At 35.6% G+C, this 11,911-nt stretch overlaps 1 protein-coding gene across 1 annotated transcript; it reads left to right on the top strand.

The window, feature by feature from the left end:
- Positions 1 to 7,154: 7,154 nt before the first annotated feature.
- On the top strand, positions 7,155 to 7,942 carry LOC119636310. The gene has a single exon (XM_038031612.1). The coding sequence runs from the start codon at positions 7,155 to 7,157 to the stop codon at positions 7,878 to 7,880; it is 726 nt and encodes a 241-aa protein (XP_037887540.1). The 3' UTR covers positions 7,881 to 7,942.
- The last annotated feature ends 3,969 nt before the right edge of the window (positions 7,943 to 11,911 follow it).

The following is an 11,911-nucleotide window of genomic DNA, read 5'->3' as shown; positions in this document are numbered from 1 at the left end:
AATTTAGGAAGAAAATGCTTCCATAAGAGTGACTTCACAAAAAAATTTGTGTTCCGTAAAACCATTTTTCGGGCTTCATATAACAATTTCCATATAAAGTTGGCCTTTATTTGATAAGTATAATAAGAGTAAGTAAAATTAATTTGCTAAACTTTGACCACGTCAGTTTGCGTTGGGGGCTCGAATTATGTAAGAAATAAAAACATGAAAGCAGGGAATAATTTTGATATTTCATCACGAAAATACGTGAAAAGTGATCTAAGAGGAAAATGAGTCAAGCGCTTCAATGTCGTTTCACGCCACTGTTGGTACAAGGAGATGTTAACTTTGTGCGGATGTAGTACTTGGGCTAGGCCCACCCACACAACGAACCGATTACTTCCGGAAGCGATCTGAGCTTGTCTGCTCACCTGTTTGCTCATATATTCTTATTCAAGCTACAGGCGATCCCTCTGCAGTTCTCAACTAGCTGTCTCTTCCCACTGTTGTGCAGCGTAATCAAAATACAACTTTTCCAACACAATAGAAAGACACCAGTTCGCAGAGAAAGCTTAAGAGATGTTAGACATTGCAGCGCATAGTTCTTCGGTTCTTCGGATCGAAGTAGGCATGACAAAACGCCATCACGCCCAGGCATGCAACTACGCTTTAATAACTTTAACCCTTAAAGTAAATTCTGCTGAGGATTTACAACCTTTTGAACCTCAAGAGAATTTTTTACACGTTGCGGGTAATTACTTGTATACGCGATTAGCAGAAGCATCAAATGAAGAATTTTGAATTAGAAAAAATGGACATTGAAGACCTACTTGAATGTGCTAGAGAGCAAGAAAGTTAAGAAAGGAAGAGGCTTTTTTAATTTTTCTGTCGTATTTATTTGGGCTGATCAGACTAAGTAAGGAGAGGGATTTATGACGCATGCGTACAACTCGATAGGTTACAACGCTCGTTAATAATGGCGTTCCTGTCAGCAATTTGAATAACAATTGCGTTGTTATTATTAATAAGTATACCAAGCGACGTAAAGTCGTCTAACCTGGCGTGAAGGAAGAATTTCAAAATGACGATGTAAGGACCAAAACTGCTTGCCGGAGGCGCGCTCCCCAACGACCAGTCTCTTACGGCTCTTTCTTTAGAGGAAATTTTATATCTCTTACCTGATCATCCACTTTCGCCCGCGCTTACACGTATACCTAACTCCCACGAAAATAGCTTCATTATATAAATATATTAATATTCCCGTTATATAACAATACTATGTGTTAAATTATTTGATATGACACCTATCCCAGTTTAGGAATTTATACATGTTAATTCTTTAGTAATCTGCGGCAAATACCCTCTAAGGATCCTTTGCGCCTTGTTTTAATACTCTCTTCTTACTCAATTAATTCATCCCTATTTTACTTACTACTGAAAGTCTTACTCTTACTGAAAGTTTGTCTTCGGTGGCCTTTGCTATCGGCCATCCGAATGACAATACACCAAAACTTACTTTGCAAGCATGCCAAACGCTTGCGTAGAGCGATCAACTCTCGTCTCTTCATTCAATATTTCCGCATCGAAAAAAATGCTTTGATTGGCATTGCCAAGCCATAATACACTTGTTCGAACCCGAACTCATCGTTGGAAGCGACGTTTCAAATGACACGTTCGCTATCAACCTTAAAGATCTTAATCTCTCTTAAGATAAGTGATACACTTAACTACTAGGTGTGGAACCAAAGGAGTACTATTTTGGTCCTCAGAGTACTGAAAGATGTTCTGACTTGTTTTTAGTCTATTTTAATAAAAAGCGTTTTTACTCTACTCCCCTCTTTTGTAGGTGTATTCATATTGTGAGTAATTTTCTCAATTCAATGACTGATTCAGGATAAAGAAATGGCTCAGGTAATAGCTCCTGTTTCTTCACGTTTGCTCAGATCAAATGTAACTCGATCGTGTGATTGTGCATATAACAGAACCTTTTCCTTAAAAAGCAGGTACTCGCACGTGATGGCAAAAATTACATCGCAAAGAGATCTTCAAGACCTTTGAACACTCTCCCTACTAGCTTTCCGTAAGTAACTTTACAAAGGTAACGATTCTTTGCAATTTCAAGCCTTTTTCACTTAACGTTTCAAGGATTGTTTAAAAAAAAGAAGGCAAATTAACAAGAGTCTCTTTTCTTTTCAACGTAATAAAGGAGAAATATTTTGTGCGCACTGCACGCCATGCAGTTATTTATGAAATTAAAACAATACATTAAATTGATGGCGAAAAGTCTGTTAATTTAAAAAAAAAAAAAAAAAAAATTACAAAATGTAAACATTTATCATCGAGCATTAATATGCAGCGTCAGTATAGTTATATCATTCGTTTGCTTTCATTCCTTTCTAACCGCTCATCAACATAGCTCGCGAGCATTATCATTAACATTAACATTGATTGACATCATCAGCAAGAGTAAATTGCACAATGTAATGCCAGGCTTTATAAACAATTTCGTAAACTTTGGCTCGTACAAAATAATGGCATCCATGTCGCTGATGATGACCACAAAAAACCATTAATGTACACCTTTGTATAAATGAGAGAATATTAATAAGAATTTGCCATAATAAATATTCTAATAGTTAAGCGTATTACAAAATCTGATAGATAAGCTAAAGTTATTAAACATTTATGAGAAAACTAAAGGGAATTTTGTGGTATGTTAAACACCTCTTCAAAAGAACCCTTATTTGAATATAATTCATGTGACCATTCGATTATGGGGATGATCAGATAGATCTTTTAGTTCGAAAAGGGGAATAAGAGAACCAGGTCCGAAAAGTGCCCGAACATTGACCCATAGCGTTGTTTTTGTCATTCGTTCGATAAGTTCCAGTATTTCATCAGTCATCCATTTGTTGTTCGACTTTTTTCTTTTAAAACCAAGTTTATTCTCAGCAGAGAAAAGTCTCAGGATTTCAGTTGTTCTCTTCGACGCACTGCATATATATCTTCGTTGTAATAGCTTGAATGTAGCCTATCATCAGATAGTAGAGTGTTTTTCTTTTTATAGCCTTTTCACTTTTCCGACATTGATTTGTCTCAAAAAGTTGGTGTTTTTAACTGATGCCCGTTTTAAGTTAATCCTTGCGACTAGAGGATTGTGATGTGACTGTACTTCTGCTCATGGGAAGACAATGGGTTCTTAAACTGATGTTCCAGATGTTTTTTCATGAGTAGCATGCCTGATTTCGGACGACGTTTTGTCTGCTTCCCGAAGATGTACATAACCGGCGAAGATTTCTTCGTTAGCTCTAGCATTGCTGTAAGCTTTGAGTAGAATGTTTCAAATTCCTCTGGATCATTACACGCGGTAGGTGCGTCTAATTCAATAATATTAATTTTTGTAAGTTTTTCGATAAGTTTTAGTAGCAAGACTGTATCGGAGTAGGAAACGAATTGTTATCAATGCACTTTTCATGTTTTTTCAAAATAATAATATCAACTCTGCGTCTGTGTTGATTTTTACTGTTACCTGAATAGTAAGTATATCTTACAATCTGAAAAAGCTTGAAACTGTTCAGAATTTAGCCCCAACCTTTCATTTATGCTAAGAATATCAATATTTAGTTTTCCTGCTTCATACAAGCTTAATGTGCCTTTGATCTTTCTCTGGCTGATCTCAGAATCCTCATATTACCGGAGATTCAGCGCTATGCATGAGTTGTTCATTGTATGCCATTTTTTGGGCGATAATTACTTCAGTGGGCTCCCGGTGCTCTCTGATGATATACGTTTTCTTTACACTAACCCCATTCACCAATTACACTACTTCATCCGCCTTCTAAGGACAGAAAGGTACCAAAGATTCGCGAGTTTCAAAAATCATTTGCATTCCCTATTGTCACCTAAATACCTTGGACGCAATGTTAGCTGTATTCCATCCGGGTTACCGGATTGTTCTTCGCTTCAACTCTCACCTTCGATCTTAGCTGCATGGATGGCTCTACTAGTAGCTACGCTGTTGCCGGCATCGCCCTTCCTAGACCTTAAATTCTCTAGCATCCATTTGCTTGTTATATCATAAGCGGAAATTTGAACAGAAAACCGAATCGGCAATGCTACACACTCGTTGACAGAACGCACTTCGATGAATGAGGTAGATGTCAACCTTATTATTCATTATTTATATTGCGGGTTAAAATTTTCACGGGATATTATTTCAATAATAAAAAGTGAATGAAAGGGTATTGATGCTAACTGTTAAGTGAAACGATATAAGCTTAACACAATTATTTCAACTAAAAAATGCAAAAATATATGTTTATAAAATACACTACAATCAGAGTTTAAACGATTCGTGCCAAGCCATTGTCATATGCAAATATATCGAGAGAAAGCCATTTGTACAATAATTACATTTTTAAAAATGCAGATAAATGAAAGGAAGAGACCAGCTTTAAAAAAGAAACAAGTTTATTTATCGACCGTTTGATTTTTAATTAAAGGCTCATTTAATGCCGCTTTAAAGGATCGAACCGCAATGTGAATTAATTATTTTTCCATTAAGCGTATGCGATGTTAAAAATTTTAAAATTAATGATAACAAACAGTAAAGTCAGTCGAGTTTACCTTGATTTAAAAAAAAAAAAAAAAAAAAGTTTATTTTTATAATATGATGACTTTTCTTTTGTTAAATCACACAAGTGATTTAAAATAAGTCGTTTTTGCAACATGTTTACATACAGCCATGGACGCATGGCATACTCTTCGCGACGAAAGTGTTTCTTAACGCAGTTAAATTAAGGGAAGACTGCGCGGCAACAGTCTTCAAAAGTCTTTTAGATGCATAGAACGATAGTATTCCGGAAGGTTCTTAAGCGTATACTCAAGCATTGAAACAAATACAAGCACAACAACATTATAGTCGGGCAATCACAATCACTAGACGCCCTGCGTAACTTTGCGTAATACAGTTACATAACTAAAGTGGGTCTGCCTTAAACTCTTCTGAATGTTACGAAACCTGTATTACAACTGCTATACAGTATAAAGAGATCTAATTTTCAATATTGTATAATGAAAATTGGTTCACAATAATAATTCGACAAAACATGCAACCAAAAGGAATATGGACCACATAGATCTAATTGTTGGATACCACCGCGTATAAGAAATCTCAGGAAATATAAACCGTTCTTATGCCAAAAAGCCATAATTGTTAATGTTTTATGATGAAACCTTGTTCGTGATAGTAATTTGACATAAAAAAGAAAGGGTACCAAATTTGAAGCACATGGATCTATTCCTTATAAAACTTCTCACGAATAATAAGTCCTCCAGACAAAGGTTTAATTTTTAATATTTTAGGATGACAACTGGTCCATAGTAGCAATTTAGCAAAAAAATTAACGTTAGGGAATTTGGGGGGTATATAGGTTTACTCTTTAGACTCCATCAAAAGCCGTTATACGGAGAGAAAATCTAATTTCTCGTCTTTAGTGGCTTAAACTAAGATATAATAAAATATTTAGGAAGAAAATTAAGCTTGCTAAGATTATGTTACGCCTTTGCAGGAATATAATTAGTAATGTTTGCCGTATTATGACTAAATTAAATGAATAACTATACTATGCGAAGCGGTGTAGGGTATCTGATGGTCGGCCATGCGTGACTATAAAGTAAAGTATATAAAGTTCTTGCTTGTTATACTCCCCACCGAAGGCTGCGAGTATGTTCACTTTGTCATAATGTTAGCAACACCCAAAGGTTGCTTGGAAAGTTCCGAGACCCTATATATATATATTTTTGATCAGCATAAAATTCTGAACTGATTAGGCCTTGTTTGCTGGCTGTTTGTCTGTGTGGGATGTGGTGATTTCAAGTTTGAAACATTGGAAGTTTTTTCAGGAAACTTTGTATTGAAAGTGGAACAAACTGAGTACATACCTGCATATACATACCTGAATACAACCCTATTGCTTTAAACAACTCTCAGTGCTCACAAGTTATAAAAGATAAAACGCTGAAATTTTCTACATTTACTTTACGGAAAACTCTACTATTTACGTACAAAAAAGGGAAAAAATTGGCTGTGCCCACACAATTTTATAAGCCATTAAACTTTTTTTTCCCACCAAGGCATAGTGGATCAATTCTTTCTTAATAATACTAGCGACATAAATATCATATAGAGGGACTTGAAGAATAGAATTCGACAAGCGATGTGTTTTAAATCTATATAGATTATAAGGAACGTCACAACGTAATAGATTAATTTGTCTTAGCAGTATCTTACAGCGAAAAATAGCTGAGAAATAAATTTTATCCCATTCACTTTTTTACAACTAAAAATAAACGCATGGGGCGCTAAATATATTAATGGTGACGGGCATGCGAGATTCGGCACCGACCGAGTGTAGCTTTCTTGCTTCCTAATTCCTAAACCAAATATTTTTGTAAAATATTATTATGGAAATCTCAAATCCAGTTAATTCCGGATAATTAATTTTCCTAAATAATAAAAAATTCCCTAGAGAGGGAAAAACCAAATGCATATTCGCGCCGCGTCATGCAGCTGCCGGCCGATGAAAAAGATTAGCGGAAAAGCAGGTTAACAGATTGAAAATGAAACTATGAACTTAGGTAATAGAAACATGCTTGTTAAAATGTATATAAATAGAATATTTGCCGAAGGCACTGTTAGTAGAAAAAGAATATTTATGTTGAGCAGTCGAGAGCATTGCCAAAAAATAAATTGTGAATAATCCTCTTCTTAAGGAATATACTTGTAAATAAAAGCATTTTGAAGTGTATTTCTTTTGAAGAGAACAGAAGCTTGGAAAAAGAAACCTTCGTACAGTCGGGACCAAAGCTGAATTAAAACAAGGACTGGTCGAACATCTAGAAAAACAACAAATGCAGCAACAAATTCAGCAGCAAATGCAGTCAGGACAACAAGAAATAGAATCAAAAATTGATGGGACGATGGAAAAGATCGAGAAAATTCAGGAAAATCACGGCAAATACATAAAGACGAAGCGTACCAGCAATTCGAAGGCAAACGTTATGTGCTGGAAGAAAAAGTTGATAATGTGATAAGCCAGTTGGTTGCCAGAATAAATGCCCAGGAAGAAGTTACAGACGCCTTGAGAAGTGAAATAAAAGCCTTAAAAAAAGAAATGGCTAAACTACAAATTAATGACGTAACCACCAGATCTATGAAAGTAAAAATGCCCCTATTTGACGGTACCACTAACTTCGATGTATTCAAGATACAATTTGGTGTTGTTGCAACGAAAAGTATGTGGGATGACGACGATAAAGCTGTCGCCTTAATAACTTCCTTAAGAGGAGCAGCCACGGATATCATTGAGATAATCCCAGAAGGGAAAAGAACGGAATTCGCTGCAATTATGGATGCGTTGGAAAGGAAATATGGTAGCAAACATTTGAAGGAGATAAGCCACTTAGAGTTGTCTTTGCGCTGCCAGAAGCTGAACGAAAAGATCCAAGATTACGCTACCGAAATCGAAAGCCTCGCCAATCTTGCGTATATCGGTGTGCCCGAAGACGTGCTGGAAATGTTAAAAATCGACACCTTTGTTAGAGGACTTCGCGACGCGGAGATTAAAGAAGCTGTACGAACCTCACCTAAAACGACGTTTACGGAAACACTTGGATTCGCGCTTAGACAAGAGGATAATGTGCTGTGGAAGTCAAACATGAAAGTGAGAGGCACGGAAGTTACCAGCGAGAACGCTATCGCGGCGTTTCGACAAATTCTGCGCGAAAATAAGCGAATGCCGGTTTCAAAAATACGCAAGTGCTATGTCTGCCAGAAACCTGGTCATTTTGCACGGGAATGCCGATCAAAGCACAAAAACACACACTCCACGGAATATTAGTGGAGGTGCCAGCGAAATACCCAACGAACAGGCGTTAAACTAAAAAGTTGACGCAGTGAATGATATCTTGACGCAAGTACTGGAAAACACGTCTACCCAACAACGTACATTAAAACTGCATTTTTTTTTATATCGAAATCTTAATAACCCACAGACGCAAGCTTTAAAAATCCCATATAGTTAGCCAAGTTAGTCAAGTTTGGAATGCACTTAACGGTGTACAACTGTTCGTCTGTCCAACTGCAAAAATAAAGACATCGCCCATAAATTTGCGAAGGAATTTGAACATGATCAAGACCGGTCAGACACGCCTACAACGTCCTCTCGATTATATCACAAGAACTAGGAGCACCTTTGGTTTTCGTGATTTTCGCTCGGTATTAATAAACTACACGACGGATTCACGATATAAGCTCCAAAGTTTATTCTACAAAATGTAAAAATCAACCAAGACCACGCGATGTTACAGAGTAAGGGAAATTTAGTTTTTTCCTTTCATTTAATAATTTTTAGGATGACGAGGATGCGCGTAAAAGATTTCGTTGCAACCGAATATAATTTTAGTATTTGTTCTCATATTTTCAAACTGTTTTAAAATAACAAGATATTAATTTTTTTTTTTTTTGGGATATTAAGATAAGATGGACCCAGCCAATAGAATTAAATATTAATTAAAATATTAATTAAAATAAAATTATATCTTCGAATATCTTTTATAAACATTTTTTACGGTTTTTTTTTTTTTTGTTTGTGGTAAGTTCAAAGCTATACATTTACCCTTGGCTGTATGCATACGCATGTATGGAAGGAAAGATTTAATGGTAGCACGTTATCGGTTACAAGCGCAAAGCAAGTAATTATGGAAAACTTCCTGACTTTTTGTAAAAAAAAAAAGAAAAAAAAAAACATGCACACTGAACCCACAACATAACTACTAACGAGTATATAAGAAGCCTGACAAACTTAGTGATGAATAGTTCTCAGAAACTATAAACAGCATCACGTGGTAATGCAAACATTTATTTAAAAGTTTCAATGGAACCGAATACCAAGTAACACATACACATTTGCGTACTTATTCAACGTCAAGTAAGCTAGATTTATAGTTTCATGGTAAATTATCTAAATATGTAGCTTACTACATATTTTGTGCAACGTTGCATTAATACTAGGACAAGATCTTTGAAATTTTTTTTATTAAAAAATCCATCAATCATCCATTAATCTGTTCATCATGTCCGTAATAATACTAAACAATCTTTTCTTCTTCTTTCGAAGAAAAATATTATTTTAATTGACCATTGCTTTAATAATAATTTCTTTTATTTATTATATGTTTTTGTAAATTTTGCTTAAATAACAGATAGTTAACTGTTTATTGTTAACGATTTTTCAACAAGAAAAACACCAGCATATTATTTATATTCTATTTAACAGATGCTTTAGATGGAACAAGGAATGCAGCAGTAATTTCCTTTTTCCGTTGTGCTTAGACACTAAAGCAATATCTATCTTGGTGGCCATCGCTCACTCAAGTCGCTTGAGGAGCAAGAAATATGTTCTAACTCCGTAAAGCGCGTGTTGTTTCATCAGTCAATTTTCTTTACGTAAAACTGTAACTGTATGTACACTTGTCGCTTACAAAATTAGTGAAATCATCTGTTTGCGTGTGGAACGTTGATGTTAGTCCAATACAATTTTTAGGTGCACTCTTGTACTGAGCCAATGAAGACCTGAATACTTTGCAACCGTTGGATTCTTTGAGCCTTTGGAAGCGTGCAGGCATTTACTACTTTGCACGGTGCAATGAATTTTCTAAAGTGCCCTTCAGTGACATCTTTTCGTGTCACTCTTTTCACTTTCTTTTAAGACATCCTCGTATATCTCTGTGTCTGGAGTGCAACAAGGAAATAATGCGCCTAACGAAAGGGAGAAATTATATAACGAAAAAATTCTTTATCATCGAAAGAAGAGAGAAGACCTTAGACCTTAAATTTTGTGCCACATGTTGTACGACACCTGTAATAAACAAACAATTGCACCTGTTCATTCAAAAAAAAAACAGGATTTTCTTGTTTTTTTGTTTTATTTATTAATACAACTTTGATTTCGACTACATACATTGTAGCTGAATTAGGTCAATTCATCTATTGACAGGTTATCTATATATATTCGCATAATTAAAAATCCAATGAATAGAATAGAAAGAGTTAAGAGCATTCATATCCTTTTCTTAAGGCGAAGAGCATGAATTTTTTTTGAACCGATTCAATTGATTAAGCATAGCAGCAATAAGACAGAGGAACATATTTTAATATCGTACGAAAGACATGTACACAGTCTTTTGATAATGTATGAATCATCAAATTCTCGAGCGCATCGTTTAACAGACTCTAATGTGGCATTTGCTTTAGTAATGAAGGACTCAATACGTTGGTCAAAACCAAGCCCCCATAAATCGAGAATTTTTTCCATATTCTGCATTTTTTTAAGTCTCTTCCGGTAAGAACGCGTTCCTTCTTGAAAAAGACAACATCAAGTAACTAACTTTTTTAGGCCAGGCTCAAGATCTGTGGAGCTTAGTTCAGTGTTAATAGAAAGTTAAATAGTTTCACATCGTCAGCGTTCATCGACACTTAATCACGTGTAAGAGATCATTAATACATAACACAAACAGTATCGGCTGATGATGACTTTCCTGAGAGATCCCTACTGTCAACAACACTTCGTTAAGCCTAATACAGCCGAATGTCTTCGAATTAAGTAACTAAGGATGAGGTATAAATTCATCGCAACACATTGGAATCATTTAAAGAATCGAACCGACTTTGCCGCGGGAAGAGAGCACCAAAGGGAGCGTTATTTTCATGGGTCGCGAACAACAGAATTTTGTGCTCTTTATCTGTTAAGTTATGGCCTAGAGACTTAGCAGTGCATTGGCTGCTTTCCCGACTGTGGTATAAATCACAGTTCCCTAATTAGAAGGCATACTTCGATTTCGAAAAGTTTAGCTTTCTTTCAGCTAGAAAAAGTGTGAAGTATTTTTTCTTTCACAAATGATTTACTAATTATGCTTGTCAGCTTGTGTTCCGAAACGCATTCGCATAAGCGGAATTGATGTGTAGCTAATTGGCAACAGTATGCATTTAAAGGCAAAATCTTCGATTGCAATATTGTCCTGACCGTACCACAGTAAATCGCTATCTTGAGTTGGGCAAATCAGTACTTCGCGAGCGGTCGTTTATGTGCGCTCTCCCGTAGGACAGTGTCAAGCTAAGGTATCGCCGGCAACGAAATCCCCCGGGAAAGCTACTTTGCGCGAAGTTATATAAAGGATCGGCAACTTACACAAGCTTTTAACAGAAGTCAATAATTTCCATCGCAGCGCCATTGATAGCACTGGGAAATTCCAGTTTATTATCATTTATTTGATTTTAATCAATCCTTTTTTCTCTCTTCGTTATTTCATTTCAAGTATGAATACATATGTAAATAAAAAAAAATTTTTTTTTTTGTTAACGAACTTTTTGCATAACATTTGATGAACAAACCAACCAACTAACCAATACTCTCATCACTGGCAGTGAAGATTGGTACGTTGCGATGACAACAGCCTGTCACCAGTATTTCTGGGTGATAGGTGTATGTAAAAGGAATTTAAAACTTTTTTTTTTTTTTTTTTTTAAATGCAATATAATTTACTGCTATTGTAAAATTGTTGCGGTCAATTAATGTCACGCTGTTGCCATAAAATATTATGTACGAAAATTTTAACGAAAAATACTGCAAAAATATTAAAGCGTATGCATAACATAGTTGGTTTCCGTTGACGCGCATAAAAGTTTCAGATTTCCTTTGTTCGAAGTATCCGCAAATGATTTTTTTGTTTAGCTACAACCCCAAACTGCTCATATTAATCTCGTCCCTTTACTAACGATTTTGTCGTTGTTGCTACAATTGCCTAATGCGTTCAATCTGTAAGCATATTTTTAGGCGTAGTAACGTTTTTGAGTATGATGTTCATACTTTAA

The sequence above is a fragment of the Glossina fuscipes genome, unplaced genomic scaffold (assembly GCF_014805625.2).
Source record: "Glossina fuscipes isolate IAEA_lab_2018 unplaced genomic scaffold, Yale_Gfus_2 28, whole genome shotgun sequence".
In the NCBI taxonomy this organism is placed as follows: domain Eukaryota; kingdom Metazoa; phylum Arthropoda; class Insecta; order Diptera; family Glossinidae; genus Glossina; species Glossina fuscipes.
Note: the sequence above shows the minus strand (reverse complement) of the source record. Positions and strands in the feature narration are given on the sequence as shown.